Source organism: Anopheles funestus, chromosome 2RL, assembly GCF_943734845.2.
Source record: "Anopheles funestus chromosome 2RL, idAnoFuneDA-416_04, whole genome shotgun sequence".
Lineage (NCBI taxonomy): Eukaryota > Metazoa > Arthropoda > Insecta > Diptera > Culicidae > Anopheles > Anopheles funestus.
In genome coordinates, this window is record NC_064598.1 from 28874135 (window position 1) to 28890137 (window position 16003).

At 41.6% G+C, this 16003-nt stretch overlaps 1 protein-coding gene across 3 annotated transcripts; it reads left to right on the plus strand.

The window, feature by feature from the left end:
• The first annotated feature begins 97 nt into the window (after positions 1–97).
• LOC125761477 (proline dehydrogenase 1, mitochondrial) lies at positions 98–15638 on the plus strand. 3 transcript variants are annotated; one of them, XM_049422632.1, is made up of 12 exons: positions 98–212; positions 1048–2128; positions 7838–7959; positions 9810–9896; positions 9969–10159; positions 12086–12150; positions 12227–12405; positions 12482–12656; positions 12743–12904; positions 12982–13173; positions 13256–13433; positions 13517–15638. In XM_049422632.1, the coding sequence occupies exons 2-12, from the start codon at positions 1679–1681 to the stop codon at positions 13720–13722; spliced, it is 2007 nt and encodes a 668-aa protein (XP_049278589.1). In that variant the 5' UTR covers positions 98–212; positions 1048–1678; the 3' UTR covers positions 13723–15638. The 3 variants fall into 3 exon arrangements, with proteins under 3 accessions (XP_049278589.1, XP_049278587.1, XP_049278590.1); XM_049422630.1 differs by lacking the exon at positions 7838–7959 and adding an exon at positions 8475–8596; XM_049422633.1 differs by lacking the exons at positions 98–212; positions 1048–2128 and adding an exon at positions 8475–8596 and having other exon boundaries at positions 7866–7959.
• Positions 15639–16003: the final 365 nt, after the last annotated feature.

Genomic DNA, 16003 nt, shown 5'->3' on the forward strand with positions numbered 1-16003 from the left:
AATTTTCTCGCCATGTTCTCGCTCGGTTGATGATTGTGTAGAGGCCACTTAAGGCAGATCCGACCAAGCAGGTCGCCACAGCAAATCGGACGCAGGCGATAGTATTGTACTTCGTTAAGCCGTGGCGGAAAGAACGAAAAATACGATCAGTCTGCCGTGTGTCGAGCGCCCAGCACCGAGTCTGCTACCGTGTTCTACTTCCTCAGTGCGTGGTAAATTTTTAGTTAGTTAGTAAAAAAGAAACAGTATATACTGTCCCGGCAAAAAGTACATTTTCATAAAACGGGCACGCTGAAATATCGACCGAACCGAGCAACTGGAACAGGTGGCAGTGAATATATATTTAGACACTTAAAAACTGCTGACTTCGTTGCAAATCCGTAACCGGTCCGATTACTTATATTTGTTGGTCGATATCGGTGATGGAGCTTGTGTGAATTTGCTTATTCTTTGATTCGTTTAAAGAAATCCATTGGCCTGAAAGCAAAGAAAAAAGTCGAAAGTGAAAACTTTGCCAATATCTGTAGCGCGCATGTTGTGATGTCTTTTCACGTTTTTACTTAGTTGGGTTTACATACACCACTCATTGCATTATCAGTTTATCTTTCTGTGACGCAGCAAATGCTGATGGGTTTTCCATCGTTTCCGCAAGAAATATTAGAAAATTTGTTTCATTTACGTAATTCTGGCGCTCTGTAGTGTGCGTTGTGTATAATTGCGCATGTGTGCACGTGTGTCTGCCCGTGTACATGCATGCGAGCGAGTGAATTTGCACGCGATTGTGTAATCCCGGTAATAGTGAGAATATTCTTGACCACTCCATTGCCAATTGAGCATTTTCTCCCTCCTGCCTTACCTGTTTCGTTTGGCGGATAAATTGTTCTTAAAATCATAAACATAAGCATTCTCGTAAAAATGTCTTCCATTCCACGGATTCTGCCCGTGGCCAAACTATGGTTTGGCACATGCGTTTTTTTTCTACAGTTTGTGTTTAGCCGTATTGATTCAGCAAGATATTTTCAATGTGTCTTTTTCCGTCTCGTGCAGAATTCCGCGAACGTCATCAGAAGCAGATTCGGGGCTTGCGAAAAGGAGGCTTAAAAAAGGAAGAAAACTCATCCTCTCGCCGTCTATGTATCCCCTCCCCCCAACAGTGTCCTGTTTGCGACTGAGTGACAGAACAGTGTCAGTGTAGTGGTGTTGAAAAGTGTATTGTGTGTGAAACAAGGATTCGTCGCCTACTTCGCCGGTGAATCGTAGTGTGTGTTTGTGCATTGCTTGGAGCAAAAGTGTGCTCTCGATTTGTGCACTTGTAGTCGAGGTGCCAATTGTGGCGTGGTTCGTCCTCGACTTCTGTCCTGTAAAACAAGAAAACCGGTGCTTACGCTGGTGTAGAAGTGTGTGTGTGTATATTTGGGCACCTGCCTGCTGTAAGTGTTTTTTTTTTGTGCAGCAGCTGTATCCTTTTATTGTCCTTCCGCCTGAGGGGAAGCAAGGAAATAGCTGGGTTGTGTCGCTGTTAAGTGTCCAGTGAGAGTGATAGCCAGGAATCGGAAAATAATCTTCCAAGCTTCAGGCAACGCGTGTTTTCCACCAAAAAAAAAACACACACACACACACGGTACAAATTTCAGCCTATCTCTACATTTTTCCGACTGTTCAGCGATTTGTGGTCGGTATGGCCTTCCTGCGTACCGTTTCGCGCTGCAATAGCCTGGTGCCCCGCAAGGTATCCTCTCCGTCTGCGACCGGAAATGGATGTCTATCGTACTCGAAATCGGAACAATTCCTGCGACAGTACTGTATTCATGCTGCCAGCAACCGGGGTCCACTGCCCAGTGCAGTTCTAGCGGCACTGAACCACCGGTTGGCTCTCGAAGGATACCCGTTCGATGGAGCTCGTCGCTGGCGATCGACGACGGTGGCGGCCGCATCACCCGTGGCCACCGGTGCTCGCCAACGGCAACAGCAGGACAATAATCCTTCCACCCCGGAACGGGATCCACTTGACGTCAGCTTCAACGATCCGCATGCTGCCTTCAAGAGTAAAACCACTTTCGAGTTGATACGGGCGTACTTTGTGTACGTGCTGTGCTCCTCCGAATTCCTTGTGGAGAACAACATGAAGGTAAGGACGCTCTGGGACGGTTGGTGTCCAGTGTTTCGTGGCATACGAAAGGCCTTCGGAATCGAGCAAACCCGTCCAAATACTGCCCAAGAATAGAGTGTTTGCAAAGGCGACCAGCTGTCTTTCGATTATCCTTCAATCATTCCATTACCATTGGCCATACTAAAGTACATCACATGTTGTCCACCCTTCCTCAAATGACATACCGCAGCATGCACACCAAAAGCCAGCGTGTCCCATAAGCTTACAATCGACCAAACAGAAGTCAAACGAATAAGAAAAAAAAGATCGTTCTTAAGGATTTTTTGTCCTTGTTCTTTCTCAATTGTTTGTGAGCTTGCTTTGATGGTCTAGTTTTATAGCCATTTCCAAACTCCCTATACACGAATTCAAATGTATTTGATTGATGGTAATTTATGCATTCATCTCGTTGTAGAAATATAGAACAACAATTAATAGACGTGACGCATGTTTCCACCGTGCTCACTGCTACATGCGCAGTGTACTGCGGTAAAGACAGGATGTCATAACATCCTTAAAAGCCGGATCGCGCCCCCTGCTGTTGTCATGCATGTGATCGTCGGTGCAAAGGATATTTATGAACTAGCCCGCCCTCGACGACACATTTAGAACTAGAAGAACCTACTGATGTTTAGTTGCATCGGGTTAGGTGGCTTTACTGTAGTCTGTCTATTGGGATCATTGCCCGTGTTGCCAGGGCAACAGAAATTGCACAAATCTATTGCATAATCGTACTCGTCCTCGCGATCATTTACAAAGAAGTTAATTTGTACCATAGACATATTATTCTTCTTTTTAGAATATAAACAAGTTTGGCAAAATTTTCAATGCTAAAGGACGTTTAGAAGGGATACAATAAGTAGAGCTAAATCTTCCAACAACTGCTATCCTGCCAAAGTTATGGCTAGATTAGAAGAAATACATTTTTTTTTCGATAGTATAGGCACCTTTAGGTAGTAGTTGGGTTGTCCACTACCTGTCGTAGATATGGCGTAGGCAGAAATCCACCTCCTAATGGTTCCTGCCATAGCTTAAAAAATGGGTGCTAAATTTATCCAACACTGGTTTCATTTTTTAAAGTTTGTGAGGTATTTTGCTACCATTCAAAACACACTACCTAGACGTACCCTCTGTTTCCCTTGACGATTCGCTTAAAAAGATGATCTATATCACTCTAATTCTAATGTCCTACATGCACACAACCACCCCAAGAAAGAGAAAACCGGCAGTTTTCAATATGAAAAACGCTCACAAAACATTATTGCTTCGTGCACAGCTGGGGGGATCTGGGAAAAGTTGGCAACAAGATTACCACCGTGCTCGCGTTTTGAAGTCTCGTGCTCATGTTTGGTGATTCGCATGAACAGGTTGACCTTTTTTTTGTTGTTGCTTCATTCCAACATTAGTGAAAGAAAACACCCAACCACAGTGTGTATTTTTGGCACATCGTGGGTTGTTTCCTTGCTAGAATTGTTGGTCCACTTAGGCTGTAGGAAACGCGGACAAAACAACTCAACCTACTCTACTAGAGGACGTCACGCGAATGCAGCAAGTCGGCAAGATCATGTGAGACATTTAGGATCTACAGTAATTGTTATTGTAATTCTGCTACTTTCCTATACAGTCGTGGTAGTGATGTAAGATGAGGAAAATTTTATTACATATATACTCTACATTGAATTGCCACTCAGGTAAATTCTTTCGTTGATGTTTGCAATTTTTGTACTTTATGCAATTTTGTTCTTTTAGTTTGCTAAAATGCACCCACCACAAATTGATCAATTTTCATTTCCATGCATGTGCTGCTCCACATCGGACACATTGCATCGTGCACGATGTATGATAGTAAATTGCTAAATGAGCAGTATCACATGGGGTCATGTACGGTAGACGCATGACGCACCGAACGGATAGTCCAACAGCACCTGTCTACGAAAGCGGCACACCTATAAACGCGGGTGATGGGGCGATTGATAAAAGCTGACGTACAATTATGTTAAAATTATCCCTCGCTTCGAATTTCCGATTGGTCTCGGAAAGTGCAGGATGTCTGGCGCCCTCTGCTAACAACGCGCACCGTTACTAAACTAGGACAAACGTCATTTACATGTGTAGGTCCCATGCCCCCCCCCAAAGAATCATTCAACTGTGTAACATGTATACGCACACTAGGGCTTGTTGTCAAGGCGTATGTAGAAACGGAGAGTACATTTTTGGCAAAGGATAACAAACCACACTGATAAACAACCATTCCCAAGAGTATGGAATGGAAAACTAAAGTGGCTATTTTTGGGTACAAAAAGGAATGAACCATATGGACGAAATATATTCCTCATTGATCACGAGATCCATGCATGTTCCGGAAGCCATACATACTTCACGCTCAAATGACAATTACTTTTGGGATATTTGAGTTTTAGTTTAACTCTTTCGATGTAGAGTAATGACTGGTGGCAGGTACAGTGTACAGCGCACTTAGAAAGTGTACACTAAAACAGCGTTACGAATATCTTGTGTTACATTGAGTGTTAGTCGACGTAACTCTGCCAAAAGCCCAAACCTTTTACTGACTCGTTTGCCATAAGGAAATGCACTCGAAAGGGGATTGTCAAGTGGTTGCGGTCTATATTTAAATCGATGCAATAATGAATTACTGCTAGCAGAAGATCAATTGCTAGCCGTGCCAACAGCTGAGAAGGTTCAAAGTTTGACAGTTTGATCTTGGACCTAGGACCTGTAAAGAAAGCGACATCGCTGCTATGTTAATGACTTACGAAAATCCTATGCTGATTTGTCATCTTCTGCAATTGTTTCTACTTCAATTGTTCGGAAAAAAAGAAGAGGTCAACCAGTATGATGTACCGGAACTACTTCAAACCGGTGGAAATTTGATCTCCAAATTAGTGTCATTTTGCACATTGAGTGTCATTTTACGGGTATATTCATCGGACACTTGATCACATGATCGGTAGTGATCTTATGGTGCAACAATAGTCTCAGAATATAACTGCTGCTCACGCGTTTAACAAAAAAGGCACGAGAACGCGATAAACGATTCTGCAAACAGAGGACGTATTAAGTTATCTGCCAGTGAACGTAACACGTTTCTCCAAGACCGATAACCTCGATAGTTGGTTGTGTCGGTCTTGTGACCTGTCGTCACAATCGGTGCAAACCGCTTCTATTGTGAAGACCGGCGACAGATATATTCCATGACGTCTGTCTAGATTATTAGGACACGTTGTACCTCCCTTCTGCTTGCGCGTACGATCGCATTAATAGCGCTAATTAAACGCGTTTAACGTGCCTAACGTGGTGACGATAAAAGGGCATAGCTTAGTCGCCACATCTCACACCTTCACGGTGTAGCAGCATTTTGCGAGAAAATCTTGGCAACCGGCATGATGCAGCGACTACTTTGTATCGTAGTTATTTGCCAAATCTTACCACAAATCCGTCTACAAAGTTCGAGAGTTGGGTAGATAAATCGAAGATTGTCTAGCGCGACTGCACAACACGTTCATTCGTTGATCATCTGATCTGGGGGCTGATAAAGTGGCAACCATAAAGACACGATCGCTTATCTCTTGCAGGTAATGCACAGGGATATCATTATTCTGTCCACTGGATAAAAGACCATGTGCAGCGCGCAATAAAACAGTGCCTCTGACCTTGGCAATGCAGGCGTTCCGGTTAGCGTCAACGATGCGGAACCCTCGCTAAACGAAGGTTTTCGCTAAGACGCTTGCTCCGTCTCGTACGATTGGATTGCCGGCGCCGATCGACGACACAACGACGACAGTATTCGTTGAGCCCAGGCGCGGCTGTATTTGTGCTCTCACTTCCTTTAGATACCGCCTGCGCTATTCTACACTTCATTTGCCGGGCACTCGTCGCTCCTGACTGTCCTCAATGCCGCACCGATAGTTTTAATGCCATCGAGTACAACTTAGTTGCATAATGCATCATTGCACGTTGCACATTGCGATATGCGGGTGTGTGATGTGGGAGTTTTTTTGTTGCTTTATCTGTCATCAGCTGGCTCAGCTGTAAAACGGTACAGATACTTACACGGAGCGCTTCTTTGGTATTGATCGCCGGTTGGAAACGTTACTGCCACGCGTGAAATCATTGCAAAAGTGCTCCATAAATTCCATTTGCTCGGTTCAATGATTCACCTACTTGCAGCTGTAATAAATAGTTCCTTTTGGCAAATTGATTGTAGTTCTAATTTTGGTGCATTGATACAATGAAGTGATCGTGTTTTTAAATGCATCAGTTTGGTTCGATCTTTTTTTTTCTTTTTTAGAGAAAACGGATCGTTAAAATTATTTAGACATATTTTCATGCATTATACTGTGCGCGATCTATCGCTGGTGACAATCGCGTGACCGAGCGTTGTTGGCATTTTTATTTTTTCCGTACCACAACTTCCCATGCTAGTCTGATCGTTTATTTTACGAGTCTCCAGAATTTGCTTTTACGATCTTGAATGCCGTACGCTGTGAATGTTAACGCGAAACGGCCAAATTCACAAAAGGTGGAATACAAATTGTCCTGATCTTGAGATGACATTGAGAGTTGCTGCGGGTTAGATGAAACGAGAAACGAGTGAATGGACACAAAAATCGCATACGTGCTGGAAGTAATTGGAGCATGGATTTGAAATTCGTGTGTCCTAATGAGAACGATTGCTCAGATTTCGGTTACGAAGTAGCGAATTGGCCAAACGCATTTTTTCTTCTGTTTGTTTATTAAGCTGTCATGGACAACTGTTTGGTTACTGTGCACATCTACATCCAACTTTCACCCTGTTTCCATTGAATCCCATCATTAACACACAAAAAAAAATGTATATATCACACCTTATATCTAACCAAGCTACAGCAATATATTGTGTAACTAACATCTGACCAATGTATTTTCCTCTCTTTTTCTGTCTCTTTCTCGTTACGTTTCACTATTTGCCGGCTTTTGCCTCTTGTTTTACACTTCATCTTGCTGCACGAAATTGGAACACAACTTTTCGGATAAAAAAATTGCACACAATTGGAACAATTATGGAAACAAAAACAACACACTATATGGCTGGTAATGATTCTTCCTGCATGTCGTGGCGATCATCGACGTATGATCAATCATTACCATCTAAACTGATCCGATGCCTGTACTGTACGCATGTCACTATTCATCATCTGGAATCCTGGAAACCATTGGCGTTTGAACCAATATCGAACATCTCTGCTGACATAATAATGATTCCGCAAAACGATGCCTACGTCCTCATACTGTTCGCTCGAATGTGCTCTATACCGCAAAACCAAAATGAAATGATGATGATATGGTGACACACTTCAAATCGGAAAACACCCAACATTCTAAATTAAACACGCGTGATGGCGCATGTATATATACGCAACGGAAATTGGAATTAATTGATGAAAATATTACGGAAAAATACGGAAAATTGGTACACAACATGCAAATTTAATACACAAATCGAACGTTTGCGTGATGACAAATCGGTGTGCCATCGTTTATGCATGTGCAATTACATCCAAAAACAAATTACTATCATCACCATCCACTCTCAATATATGGCGCACAACTCTCATAATGAAAACCTGCCGCCAAACTTTACCACATCGCCACATCCGCCTGTGCAAATTCGTCCGAATGTGATTACAGCTGATGAAAGTCGCGCAAACGATACTCGGCGAAAAGCTCTTTACGCTGGCAATGAAGTATACCTTCTATGGCCATTTTGTGGCTGGTGAAGATCAGCTCAAAATTGTCCCAACACTGGAAAGGTACATGCAACCGCTAACGATTAGTAGTATTTCTAATGGTATTTGTTTTTCTTTTCTTTTCCTCTTTTTTGTATCTTTTGTATCGTTGTTTCGTTTTCTTTTTCTCTTTCTTTTTTTCCTCCCCATTGTTCATACATATTATAACTTTTTTTTTGGAATAATAAATTGCATAACTGTTACATTTTTCTCTACCGTTGGGACCGATGGGTTCGCTTCCATTAAAAAAAACACAAATGTTTCTACCATGGGTGCGCTGTTAAATTACAAAATTAAAAATTGGTATACAAAAAATCAAAACAATCACATTAACGCGGATTACTTACATACATGCGCCAACAATGGTAACGTAAACTGTACGACAAATTTCTTTCATCTGACCGTGTATGGGATCCTGACCGACCTGACCGCGACCAAACTGCACGTTCGTTCCGTATCGATCATATCGGTGGGCTTCTGTGAGGATGCGTTTGGAAATCTTCGGGACCTCTTCCTTGCCGATGCTCTGCGATCGATAGCTCATGAAACTGATGCGAGCCGTACTCGGTGACAGGCTGTTTATCTATCTGATGAAGCAGACGTTCTATGGGCATTTTGTGGCAGGCGAGGATCGTATCCGGATCGTGCCAACATTAGAAAGGTGTCTTTTCTCTCTTTCTCTCTCTCTCTCTATTCTATACGTTTCCCGTTTGTGAAAGAGCGACATAAAGCTGATGCATCCATGCAAATATTTGACCGGGATATGGATGTTGTGTACACTATGGCTAACTGCACATTCCCACGTTCGTGATGTCTCATTTAACTCTTCCCCAATTTCCGTGTGTCTGGAGGAACATCTTTTCTCTGTGTTCCGAAGCACCAATCCCAATTGTGCAAAGAATACATCCATCCTGTCCGTGTCCATTCGTCTTTTTGTACATCTTTGTTTGCCATCATCTGTGTCGTGTGATACAAGAGTAATTTAACTGAAGCGATACAGCTTGTGATCAGCACAGTCTTTCTCCCGTGTGTCCGTTCGTTGCCTTTGCACTGTTCATCTACAAAAATCTGTACAAAACATGACCATACACATTAACTTGTAAATGTATATCTTCGCATTAGAGAGCAATACGTCGATATCCTATGGAAACAGTTTTTCAGCATTTTTCTTGTAATGGGAAAAATAGCCTCAGAATCCTTGAAACGGGTTCGGAAACAACTCCGTTAAACAATTTTAAACCAACGGCTTTGACTCCGATTTCAAACTTCATGCTAAAACTAAGAATATTCAAAACTTGTTTGCCTGTACGATCAACCACAATATTTAGTCGCCATCGCTTCGAAACCGACTACGGAGCTGTTAGTTAGAAACCGGAGACCACATCACTTAGTTATCTTTGAAATTATCTTCATTGGTTTAATCCACATTGGCATTAAACGTACAAACTGATTTACAATTTACATTCGGTTAATGAATCATTAAGGATATCAGCATAAGTGCATGAGCTTTGTTGCAATTTACTAGTTAGCAACAAAAGTAAAAATGTTCAAATTATCCTGGCGTTATGGGATTGAAAAGTTATAAAGATGTTTTGTTAAAATGCGAAAGTTTGAATTGTCAGGCAAGCAGTGTTAGCCTTTTATACCCATGAACACAGACAACGGTTTTCGATTGTATTGAAGAAGATTCTCAATATTTATTTCAGTTTTTATCATTCATCCTGTGTTAATGTACAAATTGTTTTTGAAAGTAGTGTAATAGTTTAACGTATAATTTTACACATTTTTTTGTACTAACCAAACTATTAGAAGCGACATACACTGATTTCAAAGTTTGGACCGAAATTAAATGTTTCATTCGAAACACATTTTAGATTGCGGTCGTTCGGTGTCAAACCAATTCTTGACTACTCGGTAGAGGAAGATCTATCACAAGAGGAGGCCGAAAAGCGTGAAGTTGAGTAAGTAAAGTGAATAAGCCTGAAGAAGAAAACGTCCTGAATTTATTATAATATTATATACCTTTCTTTCAGAGCATCTGTTTCTTCGGCGGGCACCAACTTAGCGGAGGACAGTGCTGACTCGCTGCCACAGTACAGCGTTGATAAAACGTTTGCCGATCGGCGGTACAAGGTGCAGAGTGCTAGGACTTACTTCTACCTTAATGAGGCAACCTGCGAACGTAACATGGAGACTTTCCTCGAGTGTCTTGACGCTGTCAAAGGTTCGTATGATGGACGACAAAAGAGGACAAACTCATCTCAATCGTAATCATGTGTACGCAAAATACATGCACAGCACTCGACTTTCGTGTATAATGTGCTGCATGATTGAACAAGGCTATTTTGCTAAAAATAATACTACTCCCGTACGGATCGCTAACCTATTAAAGGCAATTGTCCATCATCGTACGTTGTCAGGTTTGGCAAAGCGTGCTCTATACGAAAAATGAGTTCAGGTCAGGTTGAAATATTTGCTGACCGGCGCTGAATTTGCTACGGTTGCATAATGAGCGTTTCTTCTTGAACGATGCATTCGTACCTCGTACCTGACAAATGTACAGCTGCAATAAGAATCCACTCGTGCGCTTACGTATAGACATTTGTTCCCCATTTTATATGCCATGTGCAGTTGTAGCGAGAGGTAACAACAAAAAAACGCGAAAAAATGGCGCATGCAATAAGAGACACCCGACATTCGAATCTACCGCAACTACCACCGAGGTAGCAGTCTACCGCAACTTGTACAAACGTTAAAGATGACTACGTTGCAATCAGCGGGCCCGTGCAGCCGAGTTTGGAATTTTATTTATTGCTCATCCTGATGGCGATAGAGCGAATCAAGCTGTGGGGGAATGGAGTATAGTTACTTTCAAGTCTTCTCTCGTCATTCTCGCACGCTTGACTTCCTTCCGGTGACTGTGGACTCGATTGGAGTCAGTCGGTTTCAAAGCGGAATACAAGAGAAGAAGTTGTGATCGAGCTGTCTTAAAAAGTGTTATGTATTTTACCACAATTTTTCTTCCTTTATCTTGCTCTTTCTAAGTTTTTTGTTTTTGTTTTACCAAGCTTTTATTCAGCAAGAAGAAATTGCTAGGTTGCGTGCGGTAGCAATTTGATCGCAAAATTCAGACAATGCCCTTGGGCGATGACGGCAAACGTATTATTGCTTTGGAGTAGGACAACAGAGGTCCACAATTTTCTTGTTACATTTTTACATTCTTCCATCAAAAAAGAGGAACACGAGTTTTCGTCCGTCTGGGGTGTGGTGTTAGTTCATTCGCTGCCGAAAACCTGATTGTGAGATAGTGTTTCTGCCATTGACCTTCTGACTACCTTTAGCCGGATGTGTTTTTTTTTTTTTTGCTAGTTTGTCATGCAATTCCCTTATGCGTTTTTGTTCAAATTACCCTCCGATGGGAAGTTGCATAAAGTTAGCATTTTATAGGATATGTTGAAGATATTTTCAAAATTTCGTTTTGTAGTTAGATGAAGAATATATCGAAAACATCAATTCCATAAAAACACAACAAAATATAACAAAGTACGACGAGTTTGCTGCTGCATAAATTTTTCCAAGTTGGAAAATAATGCACGAATGTATGTAACAAAGAAAAAGGAAAACTTTTATCCCTGCAGCGTAAGTGATTGCTTAAAATTGATCACGCGGATCAAACTATGGTCGACCATAGTTCATACAGAATGATTTGTGGCGTGTTTTTCCTAGCAATGGCCTATTTAAATTGTTAAGCGAGTGTGAGTGGGCAGAACGGAAGCGTGAGAAGTATGAGAAACGGTTATTCGAATAGATACGAAAATTGTACGGTGCACGAGGGTAAGTCTAGTGGAAAATCGGCGGGAAATGTCTCAACTCATATGAATGTGTTTGTGTGCCGCAAAAAAAAGCGACCACAGATCGAGATAGAGAACCGCGCACTTTCCAACTTCCATTCTCGTGAGTTCCATGAGAACCATCAGCTGTGGGATTGGTGTTGTACTAAAGATATCGCGATTTTTTTAGAACAAGTGTGAGAGGTGTATAGTGATTTTTGCAAAGAGGTCTGTTTTATGTTTATGATGTGTTTTTTAAATTAATTTAATAGTGTACCGATTTAAATTAATTAGTTGTCCTTCCTTTACTCTATTTGCAGGTGCAACATTCGGTACAGGTATCACTGCTATTAAACTGACTGCTCTTGGTCGACCACAGCTGCTAGTACGTATTTTTATGTATTTCCTATTAGGGTATTGTTCGTTAACTGCTATTAACAATCAATAACGTATCTTTATAGCTTCAAGTGTCGGAAGTAATTATGCAAGCTCGCCGGTACATGATGGATTTGGCCGGAAGTACCGGGAACATTTTAACGCATCACAAAACTATACAAGATCTCGAACGTTATCTCGGCAACGTAGCCGATAAGGCGGAAGTAAAGGAGTTTCTTAAAAAGGTGACTTCGGACAAAGATGGGTATGTACAAACGAATCGACCAATATATGTTCCTTGAGAATGTTTTTCCATCATAATGCACCTGTTTTCATTACAGCATTCTTCATCTTTTCCCATGGACCGGTATCATTAACGAGGACTGTCAGCTGAGTGAAACTTTCCGTGTTCCGGATCCGGTAACCGGTCAGATGCGTCGCTTGATCTCAAAGATTCCACCCAAAGAAGAGGAAATGTTCCGTAACATGATTAGACGATTGAATACTATTGTTAAGGTGTGTTCCTGGTGACGGTTTCATGGTTTCGAATGTTTTGCGTTAACTCGTGGTTGTTTGCTTTCATTTTCTTACTACTAATATAGACTGCCCAAGACCTTGACGTTCGTATTATGATTGACGCCGAGCAAACCTACTTCCAACCAGCCATCTCGCGAATTACTCTCGAAATGATGCGAAGGTACAACACCGAAAAGGCCATTGTGTTCAACACCTATCAGTGTTATTTGAAAGACACATACAAAGAGGTAAGAAAGAGCTAACCGAATTGTGTCTTGTCGTGTTGATACTACTAAACACTTTATTATTTCCATGTGTCTAACAGGTGTGCACGGATCTGGAGCAAGCCAAGCGTCAGAATTTCTATTTCGGTGCGAAGCTTGTGCGCGGAGCGTACATCGAGCAGGAGCGTGCACGTGCGGCCGCTCTCGGCTATGAAGATCCAACCAATCCCTCCTTTGAAGCAACAACCGAAATGTACCACAAAACATTAACCGAGTGTTTGAGACGCATTAGGGTAAGGCTATTTCGCACTCTGCTTGAGAACGACGTTTCAATTGTACCTTTGAAACATGGAACGATTTTTTTGTTGTTTGCAGATTCTCAAAGATGCGAATATCGATCCGAAAAAGATTGCCATTATGGTTGCATCGCACAACGAGGATACAGTCCGGTTTGCTATCAAGAAGATGGAGGAGATTGGTATCCATCCGGAGGATAAAGTGATTTGCTTTGGTCAATTATTGGGCATGTGTGATTATATCACGTTCCCGCTAGGTAAGCACACAGCAGCAGCAATTGAAGACATTTAAGCGAGATTTTGTTTAACCTGGCACCGTATTCCCTCTGTTTCCCCACAGGTCAAGCAGGCTATTCCGCCTACAAATACATCCCGTACGGTCCAGTCAACGAAGTCCTGCCATATCTGTCGCGACGAGCGCAGGAAAATAAGGGTGTGCTTCAAAAGATCAAGAAGGAAAAACGACTCCTGTTGTCCGAGATCACCAAGCGGCTAGCGAAGGGGCAACTGTTTTACAAACCGAAGGGCAAATACGTTCCTATCTAAACATCTGCGTACGTTTGTCCCGGTGGCAGAGAAGTGGCTACTACCGCAAAACAGCATACTACACACAGCAAAGCGGCCGTAACAGTGCAGCAAGTTGAATTTAACAACCCTCTGAACCTCCTCCTCTTCTCATCTGTCCAATTCATAGGGTGCATCCCTTTTTCACATCCTTTTCGGAAAACGGAAGCCAACAGGATGCAGGAATATGGACAATTTTTATACATTACGGTATTCCACTAGTTGGCAAACGAAATCGTATCACATCATCCCCGCCGACAATGTGATTTAAAACCGTTTGATACGGGACAGCGGTGTGTTAGATGCGTTACTTTCCGTTAAACGTTTATGCTTGTAATATTTGACCGCTGACGTACGATCGTGTAACCCTTTCGAAGCCACGTATTCGACTCACGTGACATCAGCGTGCTCTAAATGTGTATATAGTTTTGTTTGTTTTGTTTGAACGACGATCACAATAATGTTTGCTCCGTGTCCATCTAGCTTTTTCGTGTATCTTTTCATGCGCAGCCAAAGAAAGATACTTTACAATTGATCGATATTTAAGCGTTTCATCTTCGCTGGAGCACCAGTTTATGATGTTTCTACATTACAATAGTTTGTGACACGATTTTACGTTTTGAACATGTGAACTAACAACGTACATATTTCAATGCAAACACATTAGTCCAATGTTGCATTGGTGCACTGTACGCCCTTTCCTTCCGAGAAGGGTGTGCTAGTATCTTTGTCTGATTTGCATAAACGTTATGATAGCATATTGTTTGCTTGTTTTACCAACTACAGTAACTTTGCTCATACTCCAGGACTGCAAATAATATAGCTTGCGTGTTTGTGTGTGTGTGTTCCGTTGTTGCGGCAAGATAAGCTTCTTTATAGGTACAGACGATCTGCGGGTTCACCCCGATTGGTCCTGTATTTTGGTAAACATCATCATTGAATTATATTAGTATTATGTGCTTATTAAGAGAAGGAAAGACAAACGCGCAAGGTAGGCAAATTTTAGATACTAAAACAAAGCCACTGATGGCTACCGAATGCAACGGAAAAACTCAGACTCACATTTACACACACACATCTACACACTTGTGAAAAGTGCTGACAATAAAAATGAATACGAAAATTCAACTAAATGTGAAACAAACAAGTTTGCAGCAAGCGGGAAACGCAGGAACGAAGGCGCCTGCATCGGCTGACAATTCTGTGTAATACCAGTGAACGGGCGTTTTATCGTAAAAGCTACCCTCCTCCCCCAACCCGGGTTACCGGGGTTTGTAGTGGGGTGAAATAGAGCAAAATGATGTTAGGTGAAAATTTACTCATATTTAAATGTGTGACTCAACAACTATTACAAACCAAACATACCAAACACAAACACGAAAATGCGATACAAATATTTCACAAAAAAGTTCTAAGTAAATGTTTACATGTTCCATATGTTCCGTCGATGCAGCATACGGAGGGAACTGAAGCCGATTAACAAAATATATGATAATTATCGAAGCTAGTGATGAATATTATTAAAAACTGATCTGGATAACGGATAAGACGCACGCATATTATCGCAGTACATGCAATGAAACAATGCATACAGGAGTAAACTAAGAGCGAAAATCGAAAGTTAATGTTCTCACGTATTGAATGGGTGTATTTGCGGGTTTTGAAAACATGCAGGAAAGGGACACTGTAGTAGTGTATGTGTTGGTCCACACGGGGGGAAATGGGAAGTAAAACACCCGGAGCACATCATCTCGACACGTTGATATTCAATTAACATCGATGGAAAACCTTCCTGGCATGGGTGTGTAACTGGCAATGTCTGTTAATTAATTGAAAAACTCTGATCGTAAGATGTGTAAAAATTCTGAGACAAACAATAAATATACTGAATCAGAAACGCTTCATGTGCACACAATTATGAATCACGGAAAAGCATTCGAAACAATCAACGAAGAATACAATAGATAGGTATATCATCAAAAAACGATAATTTTGAATCAACGCAGAACCTTACAACAGTTGTAGTATGTTTAGATTTGTACTGCTCTGTTTACAAGTGCAGACGGTAATGAATCGGTAATATCAACAGCGGTAAATGGTTAAATTTCTTACGAATTGTAGGTAATTTAATTAAAATAATTGTTAACAAATTTCATTAATGAATGGTGGCAAATAATGGCTGTTCTCTACAGTATTGACCCTCAGTGCAAGAAGGTATCAACACTCCTTCGTAGAAACGTCCATACCCGAACGAATGAAGGCA